Source organism: Equus caballus, chromosome 11 (assembly GCF_041296265.1).
Source record: "Equus caballus isolate H_3958 breed thoroughbred chromosome 11, TB-T2T, whole genome shotgun sequence".
Taxonomy (NCBI): Eukaryota; Metazoa; Chordata; class Mammalia; order Perissodactyla; family Equidae; genus Equus; species Equus caballus.
This window is the reverse complement of record NC_091694.1, coordinates 48,519,009-48,533,114: the sequence shown is the minus strand read 5'-3', so window position 1 is coordinate 48,533,114 and position 14,106 is coordinate 48,519,009. Positions and strand designations below refer to the sequence as shown.

General features: G+C 58.2%; 1 protein-coding gene across 2 annotated transcripts in view; it reads right to left on the bottom strand.

Moving 5' to 3' along the window:
• The window catches only part of PITPNM3 (PITPNM family member 3), a 90,573-nt gene that overhangs the window by 17,412 nt on the left and 59,055 nt on the right, over positions 1-14,106 (bottom strand). For both annotated transcript variants that reach the window (XM_023653307.2, XM_070227927.1), the window contains exons 5-13: positions 11,958-12,034; positions 11,303-11,538; positions 8,267-8,456; positions 7,470-7,592; positions 6,859-7,043; positions 4,309-4,481; positions 2,873-3,043; positions 1,427-1,621; positions 702-850 (exon numbers count right to left, since the gene is read on the bottom strand). In XM_023653307.2, coding sequence (XP_023509075.2) covers positions 702-850; positions 1,427-1,621; positions 2,873-3,043; positions 4,309-4,481; positions 6,859-7,043; positions 7,470-7,592; positions 8,267-8,456; positions 11,303-11,538; positions 11,958-12,034 — 1,499 coding nt within the window. The remainder of the gene's footprint in view (positions 1-701; positions 851-1,426; positions 1,622-2,872; positions 3,044-4,308; positions 4,482-6,858; positions 7,044-7,469; positions 7,593-8,266; positions 8,457-11,302; positions 11,539-11,957; positions 12,035-14,106) is intronic.

Here is a 14,106-nt window from a genome sequence, read left to right as displayed (position 1 = left end):
CGTCCCCAACCCTAGGGTGTGGCACCACCGCAGTTACGCAAGTGGAAAGCGGGCCCGTTGGATTCTCCTCTTTCCCTCACAGCCCAGACATCAGCAAGTCTGGTCACCACAGCACAAATCCAGCTGCTCCTCAGCACCCCCCACCACCAGCAGCCCAGGCCACGCCACCATCTAGAAGCTGGTTCCTATACTTGCCTCATAACGGGCCTCGTGCTTCTAAAAATGCAAGTCAGTTGATATCTCTCCTTTGCTCAAAACCCTGCAGCGGCTTCTCATTGGACCCAGCAGAAAAATCAAACTCCTGACCTTGGCCATCGAGGCCGCAGGTGATACGAACCCACCCACCTCCCAGCCGCCTTCCCCCAGAGCCCCCTCAGCCACTGCCTCTCTGCTGCCCCTGCTGTGTCACAGCTGAGGACACTGAGACCCATAGGGGGACAGGCATTTATCACTCCAGCCTCCAAGTTGAAACCTGGGTACATTCTCCCATGTAGTTTCCATTTAATTTTCTAGAAAGTACTATGTCATTAGCCAGAAGCCAGTGTTCTTTATAAAACCCACTGTCTGAGCGTGTCACCCCCCAATTGGCTAAATGCTCCAATGCCCAATGTGGCCTGCAAGGTAGGCCTCTTCTCCAGACATAGAGGGATGGGGCCCTCCAGAGGTGCCCTTTGGGGAGGCCCAGGAAGGGACGGCAGTACCTGTCTCAGGATGAAGGCCACCACATCCGTGGACTCCCAGTAGCTGGCGTGGAAGAGGTGGGGCAGGGCCACCGTGGGGAAGGCCGTGAGGACATCCGGGCAGTACAGGGCGTAGTCGATGCGCTTGGCACCCCACCACTTGGCCGTGACTGCAGGTCCGAGAGAGAGGAGGGGACAAAGTGGACTGCCTGGGGCCTCGACCCAAGGGGCAGTGTGGGACCCACTGCACAGACCCAGGGTAGATGGGTCACTTGGGGCACAAGTTTGGGGCCAGAGAGCTACACTCAAAGTGAGCTCTGGGGAATACACTGCTCCTTCTCCCACCTCCTCATGACGCCCCACCCCCGTCGCCCACCCGCCCCTCCTCTGGGACATGTGCTACAAACTGGTCCCAGGAGTGGGGACCCGTGGAGATGTCTACCGTCTCCCCCCACGCCACTGGTCAGCAGGGATTCCCAGTGGGAAAACTAAACGTTGGGATTAGAGCTCTGGCTGAGGTCAGAGCTCAGTCTATGCCTTGAGAGGTCGTGGCTCAGGCCACAGTCAGAGGTCAGGGCCTTGTCCAGGGTCAGAGGTCAAAGTTCTCTCTGAGGTCAGAGTTCAGTCCAGATTGTCATTACCCCCTCTCCCCTGCCCTCCGAAGCCCTGGCGGTGGACCAGTGGCCACCCAGAGGACGGTCCCTCTCCCTCTAAGCCAGGCAGGGCCCCCAGAGACCCTCACTCACTGCGGGAGGCGCCCACGGGGGCCAGGCTGTCCGAGGACTCTGAGCTGTCGCTGCGGGAGCTGCCCTGGCTCATCCTCCGTCCCAGGCGCCGGGACCCAGGGGCCTGAGGGGGCGAGGCAGGGGCATCCAGAAGCGGGGGGCTGCCTCGGGCGCTGCCCTCCAGGAAGAGGGGACTGTGGGTGTGCAGGACATCGGCTGGAGGGGGAGTTTCACGGTCAGGGCACAGAAGGGTGTCTCCGAGAAGCCACCCCCGCCGTGCTAGCCCTGCGCCAGGCAGGAAGGCGTGCTCCGAGGACCCAGCCCTGGCCCTGCTCCCAACGGGCAGCCTGCACCTGTCACCCTCCGGGGCCTAGCGAGACTCCGTCATCGCAACTCGTTGGGCTTCACCTCTTCTAACTTGTGGGCTATGCCAGAACGAGCCGGGGTCCCAACCATCCCCCCACCCCCTGCTGCCCCCAAAAGCACCAGCCGAGGTCCCGGGGTGACCCATAACCACGTGCTCTCGTATCAGACTCCTCTCCTGAGCCACACAGGACTGGTTGAGCCTGGTAGTGGATGGGGCTCCAGCCTGGAGCCAGAGAGCCCTCCGTGACCAGAGAGGGACACATGCTAGGGCGGCGCAGGGAGCTTACAGCACCTCTTCCATCCACGGGAGCTCCTGACGAAGCAGGACTTTGGAAACTGAGCTCCCTCTGAAACGGGGCTGGTTCTTAAGCCTGAGTGCGCCACATGCACAGCACTCCCCTCACAGTCCGGCCCAAACCCCGGAACAGGCTCTGGCTAAACCGCCTCAACGGGGAACGGAGCCTATCTCCCCGCCCCTGACTGTCCACTCCAGGCCTCCCCTTGACCTCCCCCAAGTCCACACCCTGCTCACCCCCCTGAGCCCCGGAGGCCACTGAGTTTCCCCAAACCCACCTGCCTTTGCTGCTGCCATTCCCTCCACCTAGAAGATGTCCCCAAAGTCCATCCTCCAGCTGTTTTTCACCTGCCCAAACACCTTGGCCAAAGGCCCCCTCTTCCATGAAGCCCACCAGGATGAGACCCTCCATGCTCTGCACCTCCAGAGTCCAGGCTGGGCACTGGGGAAGAGCACTCAGCATGGAGCCCTGGACTCTTAGCCAGGGCCAACAGCACAAGTACTATGCTGGCCTCAGTCCCAGGAGCTTGGCCAGGAGCTTGCTGGGGGCAGAGCCTGAGTCTCCGAGCCCCAAGATGCCTCCTACAGAGCAGGGGCTCGCACAGGCGGGCTACGAGGAAGGCAGGTGAGTTGGCTGTTTTCCTGTTCTCTTCCCCCAAGGGCACACAGAGCCTGCTCAGCCGAGACTAGTCACTCCAGCTGCTGACAGCTTGGAGGGCTGGACCAGAGAGGGTGGTCCTGGAGTACCACGTGGCTGGGGCCCAGCCTCCAGCTCAGCATACTCTCTCACACCCCCAAGGGCCTACCGAGGAGGAGGGACTGTCCATCGCCCAGGGGGAACCTCTGGTAGCGGGGCACGCTGACCGGTGGCACCAGGTGGAACTTGGGCTCCAACAAGGGCTCAAGCCTCGAGGCAGAGGGGTCTGCACAGTGGAAGAAGCTGTAGACCTGGCTGCAGGCAGGACGCACCTGGAAACCTGCAGTGGGAGGAGACAGGGAGGAAGCCCCTTACTAGAACCTGCTCCCATTGGCCTCGGAGGCTCCCCTGAGTGCTGTTTTCCATAGCCTCCTCCTCTGCTCAAGAACCTGCCATGGCTCCCTGCTACCAACAGGATCAAAGCCATTCTGTTCAGTCGGGCACGCAAGGCCTTGCCACTCTGCCCCGCCTGGGAGGGGCACTTCAGGTGCCCAGCACTGCAGCACCTCCCCCCAGGCTGCTGCCTTCCTTTCTCTGTGCCTTTGCTCAAGCCGTTTCCTCCTGCTAGCAGGCCCTCCCTCCACTATTTCTAGTGGTGAAACTCCTTGAAATTCTTCCGGCTTTCGCTTAGCTGCTCCTTGATCTATGAAGCCAACCCAGGTCCTGCAGGCAGGATCAGCTGCCCCTTCACCCGGCCCCAGCTCCATTCCCGGGCCGGCGATAAATGGAGCTCGTGGTCACCAGAGCTGGTGGTGCACTTCTCTCTTTGACCAGCAAGTGTCTCCACTGAGGCCTCCAATGCATCAGTGCACCTCCCTGTCCCTTCACGTCAGGGAACTGGATGGTCCAGCGTCCGGGGAGCCCTGGGGTCCCTGAGCAACATTAAAGGCGGCCGTGGGGTTCTGCCTCCTCTCCCCACTTCAAGTAGAGCCCCTCCCTTTAACTGTTCCATACTGCAGTGTGTTGGTAAGCTTTGGTGCAGAAGAAGCTTCAGCAGCCCTACTCTGTTGGTCTCCAGGGTGCCCCTAGCCTCTCATGTCCTCAGCATCCTTGCTTACCCAGCTGAGGTGCAAACCATCCCAGTGTGTATTTTAGAGGAGTGGGAGAGGCATTCAAGGCTGCAGGTACTGTGTGAGCAAAGGCACTGAGGTGGGCTCAGGTCTATGCAGGAGTCAGTAAGAGGACCTGACTGCAGGGGGTCTGCCTGGCACTGGGGGAGGAGGGGGTGCAGTGAAATAGGGTAAACAGTTATGATTTCTCTTCCCATAGGGCATGACAACCAGACAATGGGACCACAAATCAGCCCAGGGCATGTGACAGGGACCGTGAAAGCCACCAGGGGCTGCCTCACCTCTGCCCCATCTGAGGAACTGCCCCGCTCTCCCCCACCTTCCCCTCCTTCTTAGTTCTCTCCTCTCTCTATCTATCCCGACTCCATGACCCTTCTCACCGCTGCCCCCCAGCCCCACTCTCCCCGATTTGAGGCCCTGGCATAGTGGCCGAGTGACACAAAGGCATCCCAGGCCCAGCCTGCCACACACCCACCGTCCAGCCCAGGCAGCACTGTCCTCCGCATGGCCAGGACCAGGCCCAGGGGCGAGCCAAAGAGGAAGAAGTCCGACACATCGAAGTCCAAGCGGCCCAGGCTGCCCTCGGGGAGCTGGGGCCCCCCCGCTGCCGGGGCCTCAGCCTCATCCTTCAGCACGCTCGAGTGGATGCTGTCGCAGGGAGGAAGACACAGGAGTGCAGGTTAGGGGAGCCTGAGGACGTGGGAGCATCACTTGGCAGGACAGCCCCTCACCTCTGGGGAGCGCTCAGAACCGGCATCCACGAGCTGGACACCATCAACACGAGCTAGCGGTCAGCTCAGCACTGGCCACCGAGGCTTGGCTCAGGCAGGGGTCAGCCAACTTTTTCTTTAAAGGGCCAGATGGTAAATACTTTAGACTTTGGGGGCCACATGGTCTCCATCGAATCGACTTAATGCTGCCAGTGTAGCACGCAGGCAGCCACAGACGATACTTGAACTAACACGCGTGGCCATGATCCAGTAAAACTTTATTTACTGAAATATGCTGAGAACATGAGGACACCCAAGCATCCTACGGGCTGGCAGGCCTGCCCCATTGTGCTGGTTTGGGGATAGTCATGCTGAACTCCCGTACTGTCTAGCAGAGCAGCCCAGCCTGGCCAATATACGACCAGCTGGATGATGTCGGTCCTGCAAGGATTACGGCTCTCATTGTAACTCATGTTCCAGGCAACCCGCAGACACAGAGGCGCAGCTTGGCCTTCCCTCCCCTCCAGCCTGCAGATGAAGCAGAGCTTAAAAAGGAAAACACGAGACACACACAATTCCAACTATTCCCATCGCAGGCGTCATCGTCCCAAAGAGTCCAAGTGGATGACGTTTAGCCACACACCCAGAGAGGGCAGGAAAACGGGGCCCCTTCTGACCTTCTAGCTGGCATTTAGGTGTAGCTCAGAGTCTAAGAGAATCCAGTGCGATCGCAGGACCCATGAATCAATTAACTGAAGGCAAATTCACCAAAAATACTCAAGTTGGAGGAGAAATGGAATTTTAGACACAACGATTGAACTCGTGTGGGCAAGGCCCCTACTCTCTGCGAGCGGGGGTCCAGAAAGCTGAATCTGCATCCACACACTTCCTTCTGCCTCTCGCAGTGTGAGCACCTTGCCGTTAGGACATCGACCCTGGTGTTTAACGATACATACTCACGTGCAGTGTGGTCCCTCACCACAAGCCAACTACTCAATTGCCAAGGAAACAGCCACGTGTCCCTCCCCCAGAGGGGAAAGCTAGCTGTGTCGGACCAGCTACCAAAAGCCTCTGACCCCTCATCACTCTCCAAATGTGGGGCTCTCTTAAAGGAGTTTTCAAGGACGAACCAGAAATGTGGAGAATTCACCTTGCAACCCGGACTTGAAATGTAGCTGCTTTTCTAAAGAAGAATCTGTCAGAGGGGCTTTAAATAGGTGGAGGTTTAAATATGCAGAGGCTTTGACCTAAGAATTCCTCCTCCAGGAGTTCATCCAAGCGGAATAACCCCAATATCTCCATAAATGTTTATGCACGGAAATGTTCACCAGAGTGCTATTTATAATGCAAAGAACTGGGAGAAGACAAAGCGTCCAATTACTGGGATTAAGATGCTGTCCATTCCCTCAATAAAATATTACTAAGAATACTTACCAAGTATTTTTAATTATATGGGGAAAATGTCACACTATAAGAGATTTTTTTAAGTAAAACTATATGCAAAGCATGTAAAAAAGATACTGAAAGGGAATACTCTGAAGGGAGAGCAGTGGTCCCCTCTGGGCGCTGAGATGCTCTGTTTTGTAAATGTTGGAATGACCTTAGGAAACTTATCACGTGGGTAGGAAGGAAGAGAGGAACGAATCAAGGAGAAAGGGAAGAAACAAAAAGGCATTCCTTCCAATCTGGGTCTATGTCCAATACCCATTTGTATCCTGAATAAATGTGCAACTAATTCATTTAGCCACTGTCGATTAACACAGCTCCTCTGGAAAGTTAAAGTGTGGACCGTTCCGTGGAGGGACCTACCCGGCCTACAAATGAGTGTGTTGTCTACTGGGCACTGGGAGACCAGAACCCAGCTCTCCAGTAACTGGCTGTGTGATCCCAGAAAAGTTCCTGACCTCCTTGGCCTCTGTTGCCCCGTCTGAGAAATAATAAGCACACACGCCTGGAGCAGCTCACAGAACACACGCACATCTGTTCTTTCACTAGATTCGTAAGCCCATCAGCGCAGGAGGCTGGGCAGCATTTACCCATTCGCAGAAGAAGAAGCTGAGGCTCGGAGAAGTGAGACCAATTGTCCCGTCTCTGCACGTCGGGGTGGAGCAGGGACAGAGCACAGGGTCCCGGGTCTCGGTGCAGGGCCCACCAGGAGTGGTCTTGGACCCAGCATTTCAGTGCCTTTCTCTGGGCCCCCATGAAAGGGCCGGGGACATGTGAGTGGTCCCAGGCCTCCCAGATGACTCCGAGCCAAGGTCCTCTCTTCCCTGGACACTGTGCTGGAAGGAAGGCGGGGCACAGGGTGCGGTTACCTTGATAGGAAGGCGTGATGCTGGGTGATGGCCTCGCAGTCATAGGTAGAGGAGTCGCTCTGTTTCCGTGGCAACAGCCTCGTGGGCTCCTCATCCTCCAACACACTGGAGACGTCAATGCTGCTTTTGCTCAGACGCTTACTGCCGGCCAGACCGCACTCCTCCTCTGCCACAACCGGGCTGTCCTTTGGGACCAAGGAGAGGACAGGAGGGCACTGCGGTCACCAGAGACTCGGCGGCACAAATGAACCCCTTTCTCCTAGAGGTGAGAGGCAATACCTCTCCCAGAAGGAGCGAGGAAGGAGCCGCGACAGGAATGGAGAGGTTTTAGGGACAGGCTGTCTCCTGCATCCAAAAGCTGATGCAGGGGGACTCTGGACAGCTGTCCAGGGACCCAACCCTAAATTAGCCCTCTCTGGGCCTCAGCTTCCTCCTGGAGGATAATAATCTCTTGCTAGTCTGTAGGATTGTGATACAATACTTTGTAACTTGGATATTACATTACAAATGCAACTAACACTGCCTCCCCCAGAGAGGCCCCTGCTCCACTGGGGCTGGGGGGTGGCTCCTAAGGACAGACCCCCCCACCATCCCCACCACCTGGCCCGCACCTGGGTGCTGCTGATGCTCCCCTTCCGGCTGCTGCTGCCAGGGCTGTCACCCGAGGGCCCAGCGCTGTAGCAGATGGCATCGAAGGCTAGGAGGCCGCCCACACAGTCCCCGATGAGACACACCTGCAGAAGGCACAGCTGGAACTATAGGCCTGCTCACTACTGGCCCCTCACCCCCATACCCAGCCAGAGCGCAGGTCACCTGTTCACGGGGGAAGAAGGAACCTGTCCCAGGGAGGCACTGAGAGAGCCCCAATAGGGCGAGGGGTACTTGTTCTGGGGCCAAGGTCAGTCTGAGGACAGGAATCAGGCTTGGTCAGGGGTCAGATGGGGCTGGGGTCAGCCTGAGGACAGGAATCAGGCTAGGGCAGGGGTCAGACTGGGTCGGGGTCAGCCTGAGGACAGGAATCAGGCTAGGGCAGGGGTCAGACTGGGCCGGGGTCAGCCTGAGGACAGGAATCAGGCTAGGGCAGGGGTCAGACTGGGTCGGGGTCAGCCTGAGGACAGGAATCAGGCTAGGGAAGGGGTCAGACTGGGCCGGGGTCAGCCTGAGGACAGGAATCAGGCCAGGGCAGGGGTCAAATTCAGCCAGGGATTGGCATGGGCTCAAAATCAAAACTCAGATGTTGGCCTCAGTTTTCCTATCTGTAAAATGAGGACAAACCCAAAGATCTCAAAAGCCTCCTTGGATCTCAGGAGCTATGGCTCCAGAACAGCCTGGTCTGGATCCTTCTGGCAGACCCCAGCCTCTCTCCGGGCAGGGACCAGGACGGGGAGGCGAGGGCAGGCTGTCCTACCTGCCCACTGAAGCCAATCCCATCAGGGGACTTGAGGAACTCTGCGTAGACCTGGTTGGCTCGCTCGATGACAGTGGCAACCGCATCCTGGTACTGCGGGGAGGAGATGGCCAACAGGGGCAGGGCGGCCAGAGGGACGTGGTCCTGGCTGTTGCTGAGACAGCCCTCATCGTGGCTGTAGGGGTTCAGGCTGCAGACAGGGGGCCAAGGTAAGCCCAGCTGGGATCAGGCCCGGGGGTGGGTTTGGGGCTGCGGGCCGGGCAGAAGAGAACACGTCCTGGCCAGGAATTGGGCCTCTGTTCCGGGGCTCTTCAGGAGCACCCAGGCAGGAGTCAGGTGAGACAAGGCACAGGCAATGGGGGGAGCAAGGGGAGCCAAGCCTGTGCTGACTGCCCTGAGTGTCCATCCCCGTGCCAGCCCGTGATGTGGGCCCTGGACTCTCCTGAACAGCAGTGTTCCTCTGCATGGCCCCAAAAGACACATCAGTTTTGGAGGAAGCTACTGGTGTGGATCAGGGTGGGGATATATCATCAAGGCAGACTTCCTGGAGGAGGTGGGGTTTGAACTGGGCCTCAAGGAAGGCTTTGGGGAAGCTAGAAAGGAGGAGGACAGAGGGTCTGCAAGACATGGGGATCACATGTTGCCCATGGCTTGGAGGCGGGCACAGAGCTGCAAGCACAATATTGTGCCCATCTTTCTGGGGAAAGGATCTAGAGCCTTCATCAGCTTTGTGGAAAGGGCTGTGACCCCAGAAAGGACAAGAGAGCCTGCCCTACAGCATCGCCACTGCCAGGAGATTGTCCAGCCCCTGCATGGGACCCCTCACTTCCTTACTAGGAAGTCCCTCCCTTTCTGGGTGGCTCAGACCCATCCCCCACCCCCAGTCCTCCTGCCTCTGTCCCCTGGGACCCAGCTGGCCAGGAGGGAGCACAGAGGGAAGGACTGCCCACCCCCTCCCGAGAACCCACCCTTCCCCCAGGGTCCAGCTCAGGCTGACCGAGGGCCCAACGTTGATCCCGCTGGGGACCTGACAGAAACCGGGACAGGTGACAGGGCTCAGGGCACCCTGGGCCGGTGGCAGAGACCTCATGGCATGCAAGGCCAGCCTAACAGCCGTTCTTCATCTCCAGAGAACACAAATTAGAGGAAACAGGCCCGGATTGCAGCGGAGAGATTTTAATGAGCTGGGAAAGAGCTCCCTCCCAGCAGTGACTAGGGGTGATGGATGGCCCCAGCCAGGAGCTGCCTGCGGGGAAGAGGCACACTCCCCCTGGCTGGCCCCTCCAGTGGCCCGCCATCTGTCTTCCTGGAGATCCATGGGGCCTGGGCTGGGTGACCCAGCTCTGGAGGTCAGATCCTGGGGTTGAGGGGTCCTGAGACCGATTATGAAGGAGCACAATTAACTCCCGCCTGCTGGAACATGAAGGGAATGGGGCGCTGTCAGCTCAGCCGCCCACAGCCGCTGCAGAGCAGAAGCCGGAGCAGCCCAGAAAGATGCACATCCCAGGGCTCCCCAGTGCCCGCCTGCACGCCCGGGGGCGGGGCCCAAAGCCTCCGGTTTAACGAAAATCACACCAGGGACTCGGGCCATTCGCGAGCTTGGGGAACAACTGACTGATCCTTCCTTCCAACTCTGATCGAGCTCTGCCCTGGGCCTGTCTTGGGAACAGATAAACCAGAGTTGAGTCTGCTCCCCATCCAGAGGGCAGAGGGAACTTTCCTTTCTCTCCAGGAGGGGACGCCCTGCACGCCCTCCCCAAGTTCTCTCCCAACCAGCCAGAAGCTGGGGGCGCACAGCAGAGCCCCTCCTCAGAGCCACGCCTGCCTGACAGCACCCTCCCCACCCACACCAGGCTGGGGACACCCTGTCCACCCTCCTCAAGTGGGTGGAGCTCCTCTTCCCAGAAGCTTCACAGTTCTGGCAGAGTCAACATGAAAGGGGGTAAGGAGCCCGATGGAGAAGCCGCCAGCCTCCCTTTCACCCCTACCTGCAGAAAGTTCTGGCTTCCTGGCTTCCAGCCCCAGCAACTTGCCACACACCCATGTGATCTGTGACCAGCCGGGGCCCCCACCCATCTCCAGGCTCCCACCTTTGGCCAGTTCAGCAGGGCGGGCACCTGGGGGGCACTGGTGCCCTCAGGTCCTAGAGCAGTGGGCTGGACCTCCCACAGGCCCCCAGGTCCTGCAGGGGCCCCTGGGGTCCTGGTTCATCACCCACAGGGACGAAGGTGGGATTGGATGAAGAATCCAGGCCTGGTGAGCATGCTGCCTTATCCTTGCCAGCCAGGCTCTCTGCTGGGAGTCGGGACATCTCTGTCCCCAGCCCAGCATCCACCAATGGAGAGACCATCTTCTCCCCTGCGGGGTGATGATGTGAGTCCCAGCTACTCCCCGATGTGCTAGGTGCTTCCCGTCCACCAGCACACAGAATCTTTCCAAAACCCTCGGAGGTAGTTTTACTATGATTATCCCCATTTTACAGATGAGGAAACTGAGACAGGGAGAGGTTAAACAATGTCCCCTGGGTCACACAGCCAGGATTCAAACCCAGGCTGACCAGAGAGCCCACACCCTGAACCACATTATGCTACTCTCCAAGCACACTGAAAAGTCACCTCCTCCAGAAAGTCTCCCTGGCCCTCTCTCTGGGTGTCCACTGTGCCTTGTGCCACCTCCATCACAGCACACATCCCTACTGGGTTCTAATCGTGTGGCTCATGAGTGAGGAGGCCTGGGTTTGACTCCTGGCTCTACTTGCTGGGTAACCCTGGGAAAAATTGCCTAACCTCTCAATGCCTCAGCTTCCTTATCTGGGCCAATGAGCCCAGGGCTTGTGGAGCACAGGAGGTGAGCTGCCATGGGGGCCCAGAAGAGGAGAACTTGGGCACCAGTGATGCTCGTGGTCAGTCAGGATCTGACGTCCCAGAGAGGCCTTCGCAGGTATCCTCTGCCCACCAGGTACCCACACGGCAGGGGCCGCCCCTCCCTCAGTCCCCTCACGCCCCAGCCAGTCCAGACAAGCAGAAAGGGACTCACTTGGAGACGAGGGAGAAAGCCTCTGAGCAGATGGCTGGACAGGGGACGAACTTGATGAGGATGTGGCCCAGGGCAGCTGGGAAGTGGGCGCGCATGACCTTCTCCAGCACAGAGCTGAAGGTGTGGATGTCGGCCGCCTTGCAGGCTGGGTCCCCCGCACCCGTGTCCAGGATGTTCCCCCCGTGCAGCACCAGCAGGAGGACGTGCGTCTTGCAGGAGCGCTGTGGGCAGCCTTCCTGAGAGGGACGGCCGTGGGATCGAGGGAGACAGGTGGCAGGAATATGGGATGGGAGACACAGAGGGTCACACACAGGGACTGTGGCCGGAGAGGCAGGCACAGTGCCCGGCCTGTCTCAGCTCCAAGTCAGGGAGCTTTCCAGCCCCTCATATGACGGGGCCTCCTGTGCATTCAGAGTGAGGGCACAAGCTGCCAGGAGGGCGAGCCCCTCAAAGTCAGGACAGGAAGGGTGCCAAGAGGCCCTTTTTGTTCATATAGGAGTGGGAAGCCCAGAGAAGAACAGGGACCTGCCCAGGGTCACACAGCAAGTCAAACGAAGAGCCAGGTGAAAACTAGGCAGCTGTCTACCAGCCTAGGGCTCTTGCTAAAATCCTGACCCGAGAGGTGGACCCAGACACCCTCAGAAACCCAGCCCACCTCATTGTCTTCGTGGATCTCGATGCTTCCCTGTGCTGGGAACTTCTGCCTTCTCAAGGAAACTCGGTACAGTTCTCCTGCGGGGAGAACAGAGGACTCAGTGTCTCCAGGCCTCCCTCATGGGGACTGGACGTTGCCTGGGGCCCAGCTGGCACGAGGCCTGGGCTTATGGGAGAGCTGGAACCGTAGCATCTGGAGCTGGGGAGCCACCCCATCCAGCCGCGGCTCCAAAATCAACACACTCCAAACCCTTCTCCTCCTAAGAAAAGGAGGGCCAGCGGGACGAGGCCTTGCGGATGCTGTCCCTAAGGCCAGGCAGGGTGTCACAGAAAGGAACTACCCTGCTTTTTTTCACCACCAACAACAGCGACAGTGTGAGTGTCGTCCGGTGACTTCCACTTCCAGTTATGGATGGAAATTTGGAGCAAGCATCCTCTGAAGACAACTAGGACTGCTGGATAAAATATTTTTTTTTAGCACCTGTTTGAAGCTATCAGAGCAATAGCCAGGCTTTGAATTATGGGACCCGGTCCAGGGGACAGGGACCCTCAGAGAGGGAAGGCCAGCATTTGGGACCACACTTGTCATCACCCACGAGCTTTGGGGTGACGCCAGCCACTGCCGGGAAGGTCCTCCTTGCCTCCTCCTCCTTCTCCAGGAGGCGCTTCTTGGCATCCAGCCCCGCCCGAGCTCTCGTTCCTCTAACACAGGATCAGTAAACCACCGCCATGGACCAAATCTGGCCTGCCGCCTGTTTTTGTAAACAGTTTTACTGGAACACAGCCAGGCTCTTTCATTTGCGCATCGTCTGTGGCTGCTATGGTGCCCCAGTGGCAGAGCCGAATGGTTGCCACAGGGTCCTGACAGCCCCCAAAGCCTAAAACATTCACTATCTGGCCGTTTACAGAGAAGTCTGTCAACCCTCAATCTGACACCTAATTCCCAGATGTCACTGCATTGGACTCGCAGGTGAAGAGAGACATCCAAGGCCCCTCACTGCTCACCCAGTGATGCCTGCCCCCCTGAGGACTCCTTCCTCCCATCCAGCTGGCCAGGCCTCCTCACCTTTCTCCCCAACGAGAAGGATGCTATTTTCTCTGTGTGGCTGAACCTCACAGCTAGACAGCGAACCACTTGTTTGCCTTCAGTGATGGGGCACTTGCTTATCTCTTAAAACAGCCAGTTCTAGACACGGATGGCAATTGCCTTGTCCACACTCCAGCCCCTGGCACGAGCCTGCTGTGCCCCACTAGGAATCACATCTGGGGAGGGTCCTTCCCCAGGGCTCTGTGGGTGACCCTGCGGTAGGTGTGGGTGGGATCCCTGGCCAAGGGGCGGCTGAGTCAACATCTTGTCAGCCACTACTTAGCCCCAGAAGAAGGTGCGTCCGCAAAGAATTTCAAATGAGCAGCTTTCCTTCACGAGGAGGTGCATTTCTGAACTATCCTGTCCTCACAGACACAACCCTGGGCTAAGGGTAACTGTTTTATGAGCTTGGAGCTGCTGCCCACATAGACAGGAAATCGTTTCCTAAATGATGGACGCATTCGGCTTGGAGGAGAGGGAGGAAAAACTTGTCCTGAGGCCTGGCTCTGCCCAGCTCTTACTAACGCTCCTCCCAGTGGTTCACACTCGGCTGCCTCATTTCTAACCTTCTGCAGGAGAGGCCTGGGCCCTGCCCTGGGGACAGGATTGTATAAAGGACAACAGAAGGCAGCCCAGCTTTTTTGAGCACTTATGTCCCAGGACCACGTGCTGTGCGTGTCTCACGCCATCTAGTTCCCACAGTTGCCGAGCTTTGGGCCTCTTGTTATTAGCCCCATTTTACAGATGAGCAAATTGAGGCTCAAACCACCTAGGTCGCTTGCCCTAGGCCACACAACTAATAAGCCTGAGTGTGTTGGGCCCATGAGCCCAACAGAAGACGATGTTTGACAAAGGGCTCCCCACCCTCCTGACCTCCACAGCTTCCTGGGGAAGCGGACGTGACAATCCCCATTCTGCAGGAGGAGAAAGAGGGGCACACAGTGATAAATGGCACCTCGAACTGAAGTCCAGATGTGCCACCGTGAGACCTCTGCCCACCGCAGGGGAAAGTCTGCCAGCAGGAAAGAGAGTACCCGAGAGGGAAGCTGAGCATGGCTTCCCC